This window comes from Ostrinia nubilalis, chromosome 26, assembly GCF_963855985.1.
Source record: "Ostrinia nubilalis chromosome 26, ilOstNubi1.1, whole genome shotgun sequence".
Classification (NCBI taxonomy): domain Eukaryota; kingdom Metazoa; phylum Arthropoda; class Insecta; order Lepidoptera; family Crambidae; genus Ostrinia; species Ostrinia nubilalis.
This window is the reverse complement of record NC_087113.1, coordinates 4,959,602-4,979,165: the sequence shown is the minus strand read 5'-3', so window position 1 is coordinate 4,979,165 and position 19,564 is coordinate 4,959,602. Positions and strand designations below refer to the sequence as shown.

General features: G+C 38.6%; 1 protein-coding gene across 1 annotated transcript; it reads right to left on the bottom strand.

The window, feature by feature from the left end:
• Positions 1-8: 8 nt before the first annotated feature.
• LOC135084431 (uncharacterized) lies at positions 9-17,746 on the bottom strand. The gene is made up of 17 exons (XM_063979214.1): positions 17,631-17,746; positions 16,579-16,696; positions 16,032-16,225; positions 15,872-15,999; positions 15,080-15,207; positions 14,207-14,383; positions 13,603-13,740; positions 9,087-9,181; positions 7,394-7,553; positions 6,714-6,875; positions 6,043-6,148; positions 5,769-5,902; positions 5,295-5,399; positions 5,096-5,186; positions 4,585-4,702; positions 2,089-2,177; positions 9-1,175 (listed from the first exon to the last, which is right to left on the bottom strand). Exons 1-17 carry the CDS (start codon positions 17,744-17,746, stop codon positions 367-369), a joined length of 2,868 nt encoding a protein of 955 aa, XP_063835284.1. The 3' UTR covers positions 9-366.
• Between the last annotated feature and the right edge of the window lie 1,818 nt (positions 17,747-19,564).

Here is a 19,564-nt window from a genome sequence, read left to right as displayed (position 1 = left end):
TTGTGATATTAACATTTCTACGATAAATGGATAGTAGGATATAATAAAGCCATACAAGGCTTTTATAAGTGTTTTCTAATAACGTAGGTACTTTATATGCCTACAACCAACATTCTTACTCACTGTAATGCTCAAGTTTCTTAATTAAATTAGTTATTTCAGTTTACTTTTTATAGGTACTGTATTGAAGTTATAGGTAGGTTCATAATGAACCATATTTATTACACCCTAACATCAAAAGCTCTATATCTACACTGTAGTATCTATCTACAAGAATCTAACACGGATACAATTTCATAAAAGCTTAAATTAAATCAACAACAAAAAATATTGCACAAAAATAATCAAAATCTCTTAAAACATTTGCTAACTTTGGCTAGGAATGTTTTCTTTTGGTGAAACATTTCTTTGACTTTCTACTCGCGTATTTGGCGCTACATCTTGGCTTGGATCTTGGTTTGGCTCATATTCTTGGCTCCCTTCTAGATTTTGAGGAAGGTAGTCCTGATTCTGCGTATTGTCGTAACTCTGTTCACTTTGGTAATTTCCATCTGTGGCATAATTTTCATATTGGTTTTCGTATTGGGCATTAGGATCAGTATACTGTTGAGGGTACTCCCCTTCATACTGCGGTTGCTGTTCGTAATTCTCATACTGTCCTTCAGTATACGCTGGCTGCTCATAATTTTGCTCATACCCTTGATTCTGATACTCATTCTCACTTGTCACTGGACCTTGTTCGTAATTTTGATCGTATTGCTCGTAATTCCCTTCTGCGTAATTCTGATTTGTCGCTTCATATTCTTGTGGTTGTTCAACTTCCATCGGTTTTTCGGCATCGGTCGTTAATTTTACATCATCAACGTCTTCCATTTCCTTTGTATGTTCCACATTCGCACTTTCTTCGTAAACAGGTGTGTCATTTTCTGGTGTGTGAGACTGATTTGCGTCGTATGGAGGATCTTCTTTCTGACTTAGTAGAGAGGTTCGAGATTCTTGTTTTCTGATTGTTCTTGGTTGTCCAAGTTCTGCTCGAGAGTCTGGTCGGGCATCGGCGACTCCTTGGTCAGGGAGTCCGGGGTATCCGGGGGTGTTATCTCTGGAATTGTCTGGTCTGGGAGTGGTTTGGGTATGTGGTACATTTCTGTTGGCTGAGGACGCGTGCGTGGGTGGTGCTGAAAATATTATTAATAAGAGTGAAAACAAGTATAAGAATTACAGTAGTCAATATTATGTTGGCAGCTCTATTTGTTACATCGTATAAGTAAAATGCAAGATTTTCTTGGAATAAAAAAACAATTAATCAATTTATATATGTTACGGTCAAAGTGATAAAATGTGAAGAAATGTATATGTAAAGTGTAAAATTATGAATAATCGCCGGTAATTATGAATAATTACCGCATGATTTGGTAAATTTGATTAATATGAGGTCATTTATGTGTGTATAAAACTAAATAGGCGGCTTAGGGGTGGCCCAAGGGCCACCCGCGCCGCACATTAACCTAATTTTTACTTTAAATCAAAACATTATGTTATAGGCATCATGGAAAAGTAATATTATGCAAGAAACATTCCAAACTCATTATGCCAAATTATATGAATATATGATATCAAAACGTTCAAAAGTTTGGCTGTACACGAGCACGTACACAAGATGTTGTTCTCTTTTATGAAATTTGTTACTAGTACTAAGGTTGAATTATTAAATAATCACTGTTAAATGTGATTAATTTATCACTTTTACCGCGACTGTCGGTAATTATTCATAATAACCGGTTATTATTAATAATTTTCAATTTATCACATTAACCGTAACATATACATCAATCTAAATTTATGTATCGTAGTTTGTAAGATATTTCAAATCCTCAAATATTGCTGTAAGTATAAAGGCCTGGATGCGGATAGCGCAGGACCGGTCGTTAGAAATCCTTAGGAGAGGCCTTTGTCCAGCAGTGGACGTCATTTGGCTGAAACGATCAAACAAAGTAAAGGCCACCAAAGCTGTGTCTAGATCTTTCATAGCTTCATCATCATCAAAATAAATATCTGGCTTCTGGAACTAGTTTTGTTAAATTACCATACCTTGATAAACGCTAGGTGAGGTTGAGTGAGAAGGTTGCAACGACCGCCCGAGGGTGTCTACTTGACGCTGCAGAGTGGCCAGTTCTTCCCTGTAGCACACCACAACGTGATAACACACACACGCGTGCAAAATAATATCCTTACATAAATAAAACATCTTTTTAGGAAGCATACATTTGCATGCAGTTTTTGTCAAAATATATTGCAATTGGAGTACTTAAATTGGTCATGAAAAAGACTTTCAACAAATTAAAGTCGATCAAAATTTCATTATTAATACATTATTAAATGATGTATTTATCTGATTATATCACATAAATGGGTACCAAATGGGTTGACTAGTTAATCTAAATAAATTAAACTGCTGTAGACATTACTAAACTTCAAATTGCTAATCGGTGTATATCTAGATAAGTGCTTAATACTAGCTATAAAACGCAGTGACCACTAAAAAAACAAGTGAAAATAGTAATTATGATTATAATGCATTGATTATAATTATTGATCATCATGCTAATCACGCGTTACCTTCACTGGATCATCGTCAGAGTCACCGATTCTATCTATAGACAAATCACTTAGATTCCTCGACAAATCGCCAATTTCATCTCTAGGTGTGTCAAATTTTGAGCTCAAGTCATCACGCCTAAATCTATTTCGGTTCGTGTAAGGGGTAGAAGTGTAGTAAGTGCGGTCTAAGTCGTAAGACGACCTGCTATTTGGGTATCCACTTAAAGGCGTGTAGCTTCGGAACGGGGTGATAGTGGTTGTGCAATATTTCTTATGAGAAGACCACAGGTTTCTCAGTTTTCTCATAAGTTCAGCGTTCCTGCAAAGCAATTGTGTTTTGTCTGCTCTGAAATGAAAATTGGTTCGTGAGTTGACGTGCTACTAAAATGCAATAGTAATGGACAAATTTTGAAACCAATTCAGTATGCATTTCATTTATAGAATTAGAGAAAACGTCCATTACATGAACGCTACTGTAATATTACTTTGTATCGCTATAACTAAAATAAATAACATTTATTCTACACATTTTTATTGCACACCAATATTAATATTACATGAAAATAAATGTACTTAGTAATCATTACCCATTTTCATCAATTCCAAAGATACAATTTGTACTATAATAATACGGATTACAAAGCTTCAAGCGAAATTCATAAAACGTTAACAACCAACTAACACAAACACATGAATAATTTGCACATAAATTTTAACAATTTGTCTACAAAATAATGTAAGTAACTCGTACAAAATCGTAAGCAATTTTAATAATAAACTCAATTACTAACATTAACTTAGTAAAATAGACCAACACAATTAATAACTACAAGTAAAGGAATAACTTAACAATATATTGCACATCAATAGAAAGACATTAAGCGATTTGGCTAATCGAATTTTCCTAAACTACTCGAATATAAAAATGTATTAGCATTTAGCAAAGAACGAAGCTACAGAGTTAGATTTACTTTTAATTACGTATCAGGTATACATTTTATTGTTGAAAATCATTTCTCAATTCCATCATTATCAATAACAGTCAAAAATATAGTATTTAATATTTGGTATTATGTCTCTTCAGTGGTTATATTTTCCGCATTTACATTTTCATCTATTTCTTTGTCAATGGATGGACTTGGTACCTCAGTTTCAGGAGGTATATTATCTGTAATTTCAGCTGTACATTCGATTTCAACAGGTGAAGTTGTGATCTCATCTGGAGCTGGTTCCTTTGAAGCGACAGTTTCAGTAGCCTTCTGATCTGCAGGATCATCAGTTTGCGGTTCTACAGTTCGATTAGCTTCGTCTAACTCTGTTTTACTTATTTCTGAATTTGCTTCTTTCGCTTGCTGCTGACTACTTTCTTCGCATGGCTTATCGCAATCTACCGTTTCTACTGTTTCTTTTAAAACTTGAATGGATCCATCTACCACTTCCATGCTAATAGTGTTTTTCACGCCTTTTTCTTCCTCTGCTTGTATAACTATTTCCTCTACTTGTGCTTCGCGTTTCTTTTTGTCTTTCTTTTTAGATTTTGGTATTAACTTAACGCTAATGTCAACTTTGATTGGCTCCTTTTTCTCCCGTAAAAAGGGCTGTTGAATCATGAGCGGTAGGTTGTATACTCTCTCTCCTTTGACGTCTGTGAGATCCTGATTTGTCGTCAGCGGCCCAACAATGATTGGAGGGTACTTATTCGACGAATCGGACTCTTTTTCGGAGCGGCGTTTGGAACGGCGGGTCCCTACTGGTGGGTCTCGAGGTCTTGAGGGGTCGCGCTGTGTTCTGATTGGTTCGTCTGCACGGCCGCGACTCTGCGCTCTGCCTGCCACCAATGAAAACACAGCACGACGTTAGACAAACGTTTCAATTTTCAAAATGGGTAATGATCACAATACAAGGAACTTAGTACGTGCAAGTTTACACAAATTAAGTCAATGTGAATCAAATGGTCATGCTAATAAAGTTGAAAATATTTCGTACTTGTGCCTACGATTTGCGTCGTCGAGCTTGTCTGTTAGCAAACGACATTCACCGGTGAGTTTCTCCATCAGACTGTTTTGTGATTGTATCATGCACTCCAACTCAGCCACCGTTTTAGCTGTGGAACCAAAGGTTCTTGGTTTAAACTCGACATAGTCTTCTAAACCGGAGCTATCCAAAATTCTTTTCTAAGGCGGGAAAGACACGCAGGTAATATAAACAATCTGATGAATAAACTATTGATCAACAACATTTAGAAGCCCTTTCAAAAACTATGGAACATGCAAGCGCAGTAAATGAAAGGGTAAAATATGAATGTTTTGAATTAGTTGGTAGCAGAATTTTGAAATGAAATAGAATTATTGAAATCTATTTCAAAACATCAATAGTTTACCCATAAGATGACAACACCGCTACAATAAATTCGGGTTTTGTTATTATTTTAATAGTTCCTAAGTAAATGGCAGTTTTGGTAGTATTTGTGAGTTTGGTGTAACTGTGGATTACGTACCATGCTTGTTCTCCATCGATTCCAGCATAGTGGACAATTCTTTATCCTTCTTCTTCTCCGGTGAAATTGGAGTCAAATTTTTCATGTTCATCTGCGAACAATTCAAGATCGCTGATTTCAACTGATGTTTTGTTTTTAAATACAATGTCTTCATCAACTTTGGATTAGAATTTTGTAGAAAAAGATTTCAGTTAATTACCTCTTTCTCAAGATTGGCTATCTGTTCCGTGAGACGCAAGTTCTCTCGACGGGAGTGCACCAAGTCTGCATCAGCTCGGTCCAAGCGTTGACGGAGAGACTGGATCTGAAAAGATGGAATTTGTTATGTCATTTTGGATGTGATGATCAATCTTTGGTTCGATTTGTGGAGACAAAAATGATATACTATCAACTCATAGTATAGTTTATGTGATTAGGATGTTATAAACCTTTGTCATCTTTATGTATTTATTTGTCGGATACTGTAAGACAATCATTGACCTCATGTTTCGGAGATGGACTTGCCTGACCCTGGACCGAAAGCAGACAACCGAAAGGCGAATCTTTGGAATATATTTTTTTTATGCTAATTGGAATCGTAATGTCTTTAAAATATTTATTAAGATTTCAGGGATATTGATGACCTATCAAATTAATCAAAGTAAACCCAGATCAGTGAGGTAAGAGTCCTCACCTCAGAGTTCAAGCGGTTGGTCTCATGCTTGTTCTGACGCTGGTGACGCTCAATGGCCAGCCGGGCGCTGGCCAGCTCCTCGTCTAGGGACGCCTTCTCGGCGTGGGCTTGAGCCAGGTCTGCTTGCAGAGATGCTGGAAGGAAGATCATCATGAGCAACATAAAAATAAACTCAGTCACACAAAAGAAAGAAAGATCCAGGGTTTTATTGGCTTTCAAGCTGTAGATTCTGGCTACATAGGAGTTTCACCTAAGTCTTTAGCATGGAACTTACATGTTTTATTCTTTAACTCCATCTTTAGCTCGTCGATGGCAGAGTTCTTCATGGACAGCTCTCGCTTCAAGTCGTTTTCTTCGCGACGTTGGCGCTCCAAGTCGAGCTGGTGATAATAATAAGTTAAGATTTTGACCTCAGTAAAAAGACCTGACTGACTCAAAACAATTTGATAGAATAATACAGGCTGAACGTCAATATAATGGAAAAAGAAGAAGAAGGAAGATAAAGATAAGGCAACAGAAACGGGACAGAAATCGTAGAGTTGACGTACCTAGCTGTAATGGAAGCGAGACAGGATTTTCAGCTCTACAAAGGGAATCTACATAAAGGCAATAAATGATTGAAGCCACGATAGCCGAACGGTGAAGGGGTCGGACTGGCCGACTCGTGGTCCGAGGAACGCGGGTTCGCTCCCCGCCGCCGCTCGACTATTGTGGACGAGCTCACTCGTGATACAAGCATATTTAGCTTAGGCTAAGCTAAGGGACAAACTTGATCTTCACTGGTTGGGTTTTTTAAAGCTGTAGATCCTGGCTACACAGGAGTTGCAGCGGTGGGAACGAGAGGTGGGATAGTCCCGTAAGCATATTTAGCTTAGTACGAGGGGCTAACGGGAGTTACTAATAATCTTTTTTATCTTAAAAAAGAAATGGATGCAAGCGATTTACCTGCAACTTAGCCACGTTATCGTATTGCGCAGCCAAATCGTGTTGCAGCTCGTCAAAGTGCGCGTTGTATCGCTGTTCCGCCGCGCTCCTCTCTTGGATAGCTCGACGCGCTCCCTCGCCGGCCATTTCGCGAACTTTGTTGCGTTCTTTATTCAAATCGTCCTGGCGAACAGATTTCAAGAACTAAAGTTTTCGAAATTCAAATGCCCGACACCATAGAAGTAAAATGAAATGTCCCAACGCATATTCTCGCCAGCCAGCTTGTCGACTTTGCTACGTTCTTTGCTCAGATCAACCTAGATGACGATTTTAAAGTTTTCGAAATTCAAAACCTTTCTTATATTGACGCGCGCGCGTCCTTTTCAGTTAGCGCGCTTAGGACGCGCGTTCGTTTTTAAAAATCATTCTTGAAAACAACTGACGGTTTTAAAAAAGAACAAAACTTTTTGAAGTCAAAAATATTGCTTTGTTTTTACATTGTATGGCCTGCCCGATGCAAGCCCTCGTAACTAAAATTTTCTTTCGAAATTCAAAAATGTTATTTTTGTGACGTTCTTCTGATGCCGGCTCTCTAACTGATGGAAGTGGACTTTGTTTCGTTATTCAAACAAATGACTATTAGAACTAGTTTTCAATCTTCGTCCAACTGGCCATCTGTCATCTTCATCCTTCAGCCTCACCTTGAGCCTGCGTATCTCAGCCTCCAGGTTGTTCCTCTCATCCCTGAGCTGCTGCTCCACTGCGTCTGTCCCGCGCTTGTACCGTCCGTCCAGGTCGCCGTCCTTCTGCTCCAGGCTCAACTTCAGCTTCGATATTTGCGCTTCTAGAGAGGATTTGTCCCTAGGGTAAAGATAAAGCTAAATTTAAGTAGAAATGTAAAATCCTAAAGCTATCAATAATACCAGAGATCAGGGATATATAGTTGTAGGTAGATCTTGGAACACAGGAGTTGCAGCGGTGGAAACAAGAGGTGGATATAGTCCCGTTTTTTAGGGTAAAGATATATTTAACAACTGGATATGTGTGTTTTAGTAGGGGAGACTGGGTACGGTTGAAACAATTTTGCTTTTATCGTCTATAATTTTGTTGTTTAATAACCAAGTGACGATTATGATACGTGAAATTGAAATTTGAAGTTTTAGCTATGATATGGCTGTATCATTACAGTTCCCGGGTTACTATTTTTAGAAATATACGAAATTAAAAATAAAAGAAATTTTGTTTCAACCGTCCCCATGCCAGGGGCGGTTGAAACAGCGATTGGGGTCTGTTGAAATACATACAAATAATACAATAATTACCAATAAAACGTGTTTTATTTATCATTAATACTACGAATATTAAAATTATGGTACCACATGTCGACATTAATCAGTCGTAAGTATTTAATATTTCTAAAACATTAATTAGCCTTTGATAAGTAGTAAACATTTAAAAAAATAACAGAAATATGATAAAATAAATGATATTTCCGAATCTAATAAACATTAATAATAAAATTATATTAACATTCTGAATAAAGTTAACAAAACTCTTTTTTTTTTTCAAACCATACTTTTCCGCCGCTTTCCGCAGTGAATCTCCAGCTTTTACCACCTCTTATGCTTTACCAAGTCAATTTCCTCCCTGGAAATCTTCCTTACCCAAACTCTCGGCATCTACAAAAAATAAACATTAATACATTTTCTGTTTCAACCGTACCCAAAAAAAATGTTTCAACCGTCCCCAACCCCACTTTTGGTAAAATATACTTTATAGTTTCGACACTAATAATCACACATTAAAAATAGTTACTGTCCCTTATTCTACAAGCTTTATTATAATCGCAAACGCACACTCGATACATTCACATCAAAAGAACAGGTAGTATAAGCGTTAATGTCTGAAGAACAATACTTACTTTGGGTAGTAAAAAACAAAATTGTGTTTTATACACAACGTCAACGCGTTAGGAAGTTATTAGGCACTAAATTCGTGTTCGGACCTGTCTTCCGCTTCTTTTTCCCCTAGGACCCCTCACTCCCCGCGGAACCGTTTACGAGATATTTGCTCTGTTTCAACCGTCCTTTGTTTCAACCGTACCCAGTCTCCCCTACTGTATGATACAAAATAAAAGACAATAAGAATTAATAGGATCTAAATAGGAGTTAAATGCAGAAAAACGTAAGCTGCGCAGTTATTCAAAAATCCGTTCAAGTTATTGTTTTTGTTTTGTTACGTTAGTAAGGGCTTTATAAAACTATTAGTAAGGAAGGTGGAGGAAGTAGGCCTGTAGTGGATGGATAGATAGATAGACATTAATTGAACACCACACAAGACAAGAAAAGAAAGAAATACACAAAAGAGGCTTTATTTGAAAGAAGTCTAACTTACCTCTGCAAATTATCAATTTGTCTTTTGAAGCCGTCGAGGCACGTTGAGTCAACAAGCCCAGAGGCTAGTTTGCGTTTATTCTCATTATTTTCTTCCTGCGAAAATTATACAGAATTACCAAAAGAACTAAGAAGTTGACTAGCAGCACAGAATACATAATAGTAGCAACAGAAATTGCACTCCTTTGTGTAGGATCAGATGCCGACATTTTAACGGTAATAATAATAATGCAAAATATCCAACGCACCTGGTGCATTCGAAATCGCACCTTACTACTACGCTCACAAGAGCGCAATTTTTTTGTGTTCAGAGTTGATCTACCTCACAGCTCAAGCGTCAGGGTTGTATAAGCAAAGTAAAATAAATAAAAACTTAATTTTAAGAAGCATTTATTGTATTTACGATTGGTAAACTTTAATCTAGTGGTGTTTGTATAATCGTACTCTCTAAAGTACCTATTAATAAACTTCAGTGTTGCGATATTTCGAAATTGGACAAACAGTTTTAAATGGTGTAGTGTCGGAAAATAGACACGGTGAAGTTAAGTTCATGTTTTTATTAGCTAAAATAATTTTTTTGCTACAGTTTTTTGTCATAAGTATTTCAAAATTATTTAAAAAGTGTAGTTTTTTAAAATTATTTAAATCACTACAGTTAATTAATTATTATTCCTAAATATTACGATTTTCCATTAAATAAGAATAACAGTGCTGTTGGAACAATAAACCTTGATTGCGACGATGATCGACCGAGCGTGTGTAGGTACGCGTGTGTACACAGGCGCGTGGCGGCCCTGACTGATCTGCAACTTCAAGTTGTCGCGCGCTGTAGGTAATTATCTCGGCCGGCATAGGCGAGTGACGGAGGCCTGCTAGCAGTTAAACCACAGAATAATAATAAGTACTACGTACAGAAGTTTTTCTTCGCGAAGGTATTCAAAAAAATGTATGCTCAATGTCATCAACAATATGGTGTAATTTAGCTTGTCTTAAGAGTCGAGCACCGTTTTGTTGACATACGTCAGTGATCGGTACTGTCTTGATGCCATAGGGCTGACTGCTACAAGAAGCTACTGTGTCGCCATCTAGCGCACCACACTTGCATTCACTGCTCTTCGCGGCAACGCGCAGCTACATGCGGCCGCCAGTTATATAGTGTAAGAGCTAGCACCTAAATCCCAACTAATATTATAAATGCGAAAGTAACTCTGTCTGTCTGTCTGTCTGTCTGTTACGCTTTCCCGCTTAAACCTCGCAACCGATTTTGATGAAATTTGGCATAGAGATAGTTTGAGTCCCAGGAAAGAACATAGGATAGTTTTTATCCCGGTTTTTGAAACAGGGACGCGCGCGATAAAGTTTTTCTGTGACAGACAAAATTCCACGCGGGCGAAGCCGCGGGCGGAAAGCTAGTATTTTATAAAACACATAACTGTGACAATTTATTTCACGTGGGCGAAGCCAAAAAGCTAGTAAGAAATAAAAATTCAATTCAGTAGGTATTTCAAACCAAATTTTATTACATAAACAAACATTATACTAATTTCATTATGGGCCCTTAGTATGTGAAAACTGCAATTGACGATATTTCGCACTGTTTTCAATATTATGTATTACAGAACGTATGTGTGATGGGATGATATTTTCGAAAACACGATTAGAAAAAAAATTTCTCGAAAAAAAAACATTTACCTCTGGATTTTTTTATAAAAGTTTAATATGACCGTGTCTTACAATAAAATTCCTATAAAATCACAAAGGTATCATGTTTGCCTCTTTGATTTCCTGGCTGTTTTAGATTTCAAAAACCTAAATATATTAATTTATTAACTTTCTGATAAAAATGTGAATGGCTCTTACGATGTCCCTCCCTTAAATCAAAATGTCTTTATTTGGTCTATATGCCCATCATCACTACGTAATAATTATAAAAAAAAGTCGATTTCCTGTCTGTCTGTCCCTATGTATGCTTAGATCTTTAAAACTATGCAACAGATTTTGATACGGTATTTAGGGTTCCGTAGCCAAATGGCAAAAACGGAACCCTTATAGATTCGTCATATAGTCTGTCTGAACATAGAACGTTTTTAAAATGAGTTAACCAAGTATATGGCTATTAGACTTGCACACGTCCGTCCGTTTTTTGTAGGATTAATAAAATTAAGTAACATTTATTTTTTGCATTCGGCTCTTGGTCTAACCCAAACGAAACACGAACAACTAATGAACTAACAATGAACAAAGTTGATAAATTAGTAATATGTAAATAATGAATTTGTTTTACGAGCTGTCCCGGCGTTCCCGCAAATTAATATAAAGTTGTTTAAGTGATTTATAAAATCGCAATATTAATTTTTGAAAGTAGGGTCATTGTGCTGGTTTTCTATCTAACTTCGGTTTTCGTCCATTTCACTGAGCTGCCATAAACACATGCGTAAAATTTGAATACAAAGTATTGTATTCACAGAAGGCAGTAGCCATCCCGCGCTAGTTTTGTTGCAATCTATAATGCCTAAGCAACAGTTCTACCTAAATGAAAATGTAATTTAAAAAGTAGTGAGTTCCAAAAAATTACGTAAATGCGCGGCCATACACCGGTCACCGGTACATTGCAGAAATCATCGCGCTAGAAAAAAAACGTGCTGAAAAGTTTTTGGCACGTATGTCTAATTGATAGCATTATAAACACAATTTTAAGTGTTTATTAAACTTCTTCATACAAAATTAAATCTTAGATGACTAAGGGTCATTTTTTTAAAGCAAAGCTCAGGTCATATAGCAGGCAAATCAACTCGGGAAGGGATCAACAACGTATCGCCTTTTGTGGCATGGAGGTAATAGTGGAGAGGAAATATAGATCTATACAAAAATTCGACAAATTAATGACAAACAGCTGTTTATCTCTTTCTAACTTACCCCTGGTGATGTATAAAAAAAAGAAATAGATAATGTTTGGTCAGTACTCATTCTGGCAACATTTTCATGTGACGTCACTAACTACCTGACTTGTGCCGAGTAGGTACCTACATACAAGATTTAAGAAAACAACATATTTATAGGCAATCAGCTGACAACTACACGCACACACACACACAAATACCTGTCAGCTGATTGCCTATATTGCGGCCATGTTGTTTTCTTAAATCGTGTATGTATTTATAATGCGTGTAAATGTGTGCGTAATGTACCGAGTACGTTTATTTTAAAGTTACGCCAAGTCCATGAGACATTGATATACGTCAGTGTTTTTCGAGCTGTCATTGCCCTTCGCGCACTGTCATCGGCGAGGCAAGGCGTTTACGTTACGGTGCGGATTGTGTGTGCGTTGCAGTATGGACTTTAGTTAACTGCCTTTATGAGCACTCGAACGACATAAAATAATATGATACATTTATGTAAGGGTATTTTAAGATCACAAAGTTGGCAACTCCGATAGTTGGACGAAAACCAGCGCAAAGACCCTATCCTGTTTGACACCTATAATAATTGACAATAGCTGGCTCGGCGAACTTCGGCAAACTAATGTGTGACGTGAAGTGCCAAATCGCGGAAAATGTCGGAAGAAATACATGAATTTGCATGAATTATCATGAATAACAATAACCACTTATTTACCTCTCAGTGTCTTCAGGCAACTTAAAAAAGTACATTGTGTGTTTTTATTATTATTTAGGCAGTTAAATACTGCACAGTATTTTTTACACAGTATTTTTTTATTTTTTTCCATAATACAAGAGTACGCGTGCGTGTGTCAATGCTCGCTCGTATCTCGTATGTGACGCCTTGTCGAATCGCCTCCTGTAGGTGGGCTATCGTGCGTGTTTTGTTTTCGATGTGAACTCGCGGAGATGAACAGGCCTGGTTAAACTACAGACTTTTAGTCGGCCGATAGTTTGGTCAGGCTGCTGATTAGTGCAGGGTTTCCCAATTTTTTTTTGCCAGGGAACCCTAATTGATTATGCTTTTCCTAGCGGAACCCCCGTACTACTCCGCCCGCACGCCCTGCCCCTCCCTTAAGCGTAAACAAGTCGGTGCGCGCGAACAACGTCGGTCACGAAACATGGGATAATATTTTTGACGGAACCCTTGCGGCCTTTTGATTCCTCATACGAGATCGAATCAGAAATGAGATCCGTAAACGAACTAAATTCGCTGATAATATACTTAGCCCGACGGATTAGCAAGCTGAAGTGGCAATGGGCAGGGCACATAGTACGCAGAACTGACGGCCGATGGGACATCAAGTATCTGGAGTGGAGGCTGCGTACCGAAAAACGCAGGGTGGGCCGTTCACCCACAAGGTGGACCGACGACATCATAAAGGTAGCAGGGAAGCGCTGGACGCAGGCCGCTACCAATCGATCAACATGGAAAGCATTGAGGGATGCCTATGTTCAGCAGTGGACGTCCTATGGCTGAAATGATGATGATGATAATGATGATTCCTCGTGACAAATTAGAAACCGACTAAGAATTTGTAGTTAGTATGTCTTACAATACTTGAAATTGATCTTTACCTGCACTTTCTTAAGGTCGATCTTGGCCTGTGTGAGCTGGGCTTCCAGCTCAGATATGCGGGACTCGAAGACTATGTTCGGCCCTTCCAGCTTGGTGGACCGGACCTTGGCCGACCTGCGGCCTTTGGATGGTGACAGCTGAAGAAAAGACGACTCTATTACCTACCGAATAAGTATCAAATCGGCATGCAGAGTAATTAATGAAAATTCTTCGTGTACTCGCAGGTACAAAAGCTAGTAACAAGTTGCAAGTTCATAGTGTTAATGATGACCGATTAGGTAGAGATGAACTTAGGTACCTATGTACTCGTATAAGATATATGTCAGAGATCTGATGAATCGTTAACTTCAAAGTTAACGCAGTCAGATACTACAAGATCTTCTTGAGGTCATCAGTTCATTGAGTAGCGGGGTGGAGCCTCTACCAGATCTTCCTTAGGTCATCGATCCTTTGAGCAGAGGGGTGCGGCAATAACGTCTAATTATACTGAACCAGGGGGGGGGGGCTTACTCATCGTTGGCCCATGGATCTTACATGATCCACTCACTAGCACTACCAGCTTTTGTCCTGAGGTCGTCCGTCCATCGAGCAAACGCATCTTACCTTATGGTCGCTGTCCAGGCCAGTGCTATCTCCAATATCGTCCAGCTCATCGGTCTCGGAGCCAGCGTTGTACGAGTGGAACATTCGGGAGATCAGCTTGTTCTTCTGAGCTTCATGCAGATGTTCGTTCTCGGATATCACCTCTTTGACTTTCCCGAGGAGATTGTTCAACTCATCCTAGACAAAGGATTTTGTATAAATCCCGGTCTGTGAGCACGTAGAATTTTGTCCAATGACCCCAAGCTACCCATCCTTATCGCTCGCGCGTAATTATATTGCTCTCGCGATTGTGCGACGGGCGCCCGCAGGACAAAATTGGACAAAATTCTACGTGCTCGCAGACCAGAAGATATTTGTTAGAAGCTTAGGCTGGGTTGCAACATCTTACTTTAACTTTAACAAACGCCAAAAATATGTTAAACTCCATACAAAATACACCGGTTTATCGTTGTAGTTACGGTTAAAGCTAGGTGGTGCAACTCAGCCTTAGAATATCCCATCAGAGTTGCGGTTAGGATATTCTGTGAGGCTACATTCTAACACCTTCACAGTATTTTCGGGTCTTTCTGTCACTTTGCTTTACATGGGAGGGATGGATACATTCGAAATTTCTGATATATCCGAAAGGTATTCTTTAGAATAGCTGTGTCAATGTCGTGCTTCGGAGGGCAAATAAAGCCTGAATTAACCATGTCAGATGGTGGTTCATCATTTAAGTCTGACATGCTCACGTAAAATACGATAAAGGAATAAGTGCACTTTTTAATTAATAAAAATAAGGACAAGTTGCAGCAAATTGAACACAGTTCAAAACAGATTTATCAGGAAAACAGGAGAAAAATAAAAAGAAATGGAAAAACAAAGAGATCTCACCCTGCAGTACTGGCTCTCGCGCTCCAGCTGCTCTATGTACTCCTCCTGCTTCTGGATGAAGTTCACCACGTCGGGGTTGGTGCCGCCTGACAGGTCCCCGCCTCCAGACCCCGTTGTTGGTGCTGGTACTAAGATAAATAAAATTAAGACTCATTCTAATGAGACGTTTTGAGCAGGCAATGGGCAATGCACCTATCCATTAATTTGGTGCGACGATGCTTTTGTTTAAAACTTTCCCCCGGGACAAACTTGACCTTCACTGGTTGGGTTTTTATTGGCGGTCAAGCTGCAGTAGATCCTGGCTACACAGAAGTTGCAGCGGTAGAAACGAGAGGTGGAAATAGTGTTTAGTGGTATGATTCTGTAGCGTACTGGGTGATAATTCAGCCGAAAACACCAGGATATAGTATTGTCGATACAGGATATTATTGTATTGTTGATAATCGCACTTATTTAAGGTAGGTACCATGAAGTACACTTACCAGTAGTGGTGTGATGCTGCGGCGTATAGTTGTGCAGACTATCGGCATACAGCGTGGCGTACTTGGCAGTAAGACGCGGGCGTGGCTTATACTCGGCCAGGGCGTGGTATGGCAAAATGCGCCCTATTGTAAGTGCCACGGAGGTCACAATTGTCTGCTCTTACCAGTAGTGGTGTGATGCTGCGGCGTATATTTGATCAGGCTGTCGGCATACAGCGTGGCGTGCTTGGCAGTAAGGCGTGGGCGTGGTATGGCAAGATCCCCCTTATTCTATGTACCACAGAGTTCACAGTTGCCTGCACTTACTTACCAGTAGTGGTGTGATGCTGCGGCGTATAGTTGTGCAGACTGTCGGCATACAGCGTGGCGTACTTGGCAGTAAGACGCGGGCGTGGCTTGTACTCGGCCAAGGCGTGGTATGGCAAGATCCCCCTTATTCTAAGTACCACAGAGTTCACAGTTGTCTGCACCTACCAGTAGTGGTGTGATGTTGCGGCGTATAGTTGTGCAGGCTGTCGGCATACAGTGTGGCGTACTTGGCAGTGAGGCGTGGGCGTGGCTTGTACTCGGCCAAGGCGTGGTATGGCGAGGAGTACTTCTTGTCCAGATCCCCGTCAGACTCGTCCAGGTTCTTGATGGAGGGGGACCCGCCATAGCTGCGTACCTGTTAGAAGGTAGGACTCATCATCATCATCTTTGCCATCAGGACATGCAACTTACTATAGGAAAACGGCCCTCACTCATTCACCAGAGGATAATGGAGGATTTGTCCTAAACTCTCCACTCTGGCCAGACAGGATATAACGATTGTTAGAGAAAAAAAAATACAGTATCAAAATAATCGGCCCTTCCAGGAGAGTAGGTAGGTTAGGTTAGGTTAGGTTAGGTAAGGTTTAAGAAAACACAACCAAAATTTAATAAACTTATTAAAAAAAAACTTATTTTCCTTTGCTGTATCTGTAGGTAAACTCAAGTAGGTATCTACTTAGTTTGAAAAAGTTTAAAAATAGTACTTACGCTTGGAGCATAGTTCCCCGACAAGAAGTATCGCAGTTTGGACACAGCCTCCTTGTACGCTAGCTCTGTGTAGTCCGGCACCCTCTTCAGGCCATACTCGTTCAGTTTCGACGGCCGCCTATACGGGAAGTAGGTACTCATTTCACAAAACTCCTTCGTCACTTTCACATTTTTAAAAATAAAACAAAAAACTAAATTCCAGTTCGGAACTTAAATTTAAAAGTAAAATTCAAAATTCGAACTCAAGTGTCGCATTGCGCTCGGTACTGTGTGCAGTAAGACATTTTAGTTTCGAAAATGGAATGATATTGATTACACAAATTTTCCATTGCCATGGCAACCGTTGTTAACGTCAACAAAATTTCGCGGTCTGTTGCTATGAATGAATTAATGCGTAATTTATCAAATTGAGGTTATGGTACAAGTGGAGTTTGTGATAATGGAAATTAATTAAAATGTCGGAGTAGTTAGGTATAGATTGTAAGTATTATGTACGAGTATGTCTGAGTCTGTACTGTAGAAATAAATAAAGTTCAAAAACTTTTTCACAGTTAACAGAAAGTAAGGAACCAGGTGAAACGAAACGTTTGTTAACTTTTAAAATGAATAGCATAATATTTTGACGGATGGCGTAGCGGTGCGGTGTGATCACTTTGAGCGCAGTGGGTCCCAGATTCGATTTTTGATCGGTTTAAGGGTAAAACGGGGTCCACGCGTACAAAGTCGCGGGCGGACACTTTAATTATGTGAAATAAATTAAATAACTATTAAAACAACGACGAAGTAGTCATACATTCATACTTAGGTAACAATAATTAATTAATTGACATAATAAACAAAACAAAATCCTTATCTTACTGCTTTGGTTAAATTCAGAATATTAAATCCACTCAGAGAATGAAAAAACAATGCTTATTTAACTTAAAAGAATAAATCGCATCCTAAGAAAACTAGGGAATTTTAGTAGGTACTGAAGGTACTTCACATTATTTGTAAATAAAAAAAAAGTCAAATAATTTAATTCCTACTTTAATGATTTATTTTAAACTCACCTTATTTTTGCACGCTTCAGTTTACCATTCATGTCTTTGTCAGATCCAGCGCTGGAACCACTCTTGACTCTATAGCTCGGAGACTTTGGCTTGCTCAAATAACTCGTAGACCCCATATTTTAAAAAACCAGCCACAAAAGACCTATAGTCATCAACCAAAATAGGTTTTAATACACAAAATTTTCAAACTCTGAAGTTCTTTTTAAACTGGCCGATACTAAAAAGTTTGTATTTCAAACTACGCGATAATAAAACCTATATATTTTTAGAACTATCAAATTCGAATTTGGAAGCTACAAATTCAAATTTTCAAATTTAGAACCCATTGCGTACGACAACAGACGATCAACATCAGAAAAGGAATGAAAATTTTTAAGGAACAGAACTTCCTGTCGTCTGTCTCTTTTGTTTTTATGTGGAAAACCTATGTGTCGATCTCGCTCTAGCGTGTACATTTTCTTCGGGATGAGCCTAGATTAGTCCAGGAGATGGGAAGCTAAAATAGCTAGCTTATGTAAGATGTTTTTACACATATCACACCAAATTTTAGTTTACTTGGATAATACGATATCTTAAATTGGTTTTCGGACAGATGAACAAGGAAGTTTCCATCAAACTTATTGAGACACTGTCATAAAGTTTAAAATAACACCAGTATTTATATGTTTTAAACGTCGTGTGTAGTAAGCTAAGTACCTACATGACAAAAAAAGAAGCGTTGCTTTAATAACCTTAAGCAATTCGATGTTTTCAAGTTATTTAAATTTAGTTTGTGAACTTAATGCCATAGGGAATTATCTGTAAGCCAACCAGTTAATAGTGGTAAATCTAACATTCTTAGGTATACAATGCTGGTCCCTGCACCACGTCTCTCGCACTACGTGACAGGCAGTGTCTTGCGTGATTCCTGAGACGTTACGGTTTTGGAGGGAAAACTGATCACGCGATAGTAACTGCCTGTAACAAAACTGCGTATTGTAGAGCCTATAATTTGGAAATACCAAATATTATGATAAGTATCTATTGCAACGTACAATAACAAAGTAATTACCCAAGATTTTCACATTGTAAAGCTGAACGCAGAAGTTACCTTTTCTGAATCCATAAAAATATTTTTATAAAACTTGCCTTGTTAAAATAATTATATTTTTTTACCGAATAAGTAAGGCGTTACTACTGAACTTGGGTATAATAAATAATTTAGTTTAGTTTCGAAGTTTTCTTATGCACCTTTGATTTTGTTCGGTTGCTGCTTGCTTGAAAAATTGTGGCGATTCTATAGAGCTAAGTAAGTAATGCGAACAATGAAACGTCTGATGTTTTCATTGCTAGCTTCGCCAAAGAAAACGACCTAATTCCATCGTACAATAGAAAATCCGGATTGGTGATGGGGGCGATGGTGTAGAAACTCGCCTATATTATTATAGTTACGCAGGGTGTCAGGTAACATTTATGCTTAGGTAGATACGTTACATTATATAGTATATGCCTTCGGGAAAATCAAAATCAATGTTCTCTGGTATAATAGGTACCTACATATTAACTAAATAGACTTCGGGCGCAGGTCGGCCGTAGTAAGGACAATCTGTTCAGGTGGGGATTCTTGGATGGCTCAAACTTGGAGTGCAGGTGCGGTTTTGTTCCCCAGTCGATGAAGCACATGATGTCGTGCCCTTCGTGCCCAAACAACTGCACGCAGGAGGATTTAATGAATGCTGCTGACAACGCCACTCTTTTAGCGGAGTTTTTGGCTGACACTGTGTAGGTTTGTTGTCGACACGATAAGAAGAAGATCTTAGGTCCTACTTATCCCTTTATGAATTTTCATATAAGTTATTATTTGAGAATTTCAGTCATAGTTTTGCTAAGTTCGTCACAACTGAAGCTGAAAACGTAAAGGAATCACCTTCGCATTTGTGATTTAAAGCTATAAG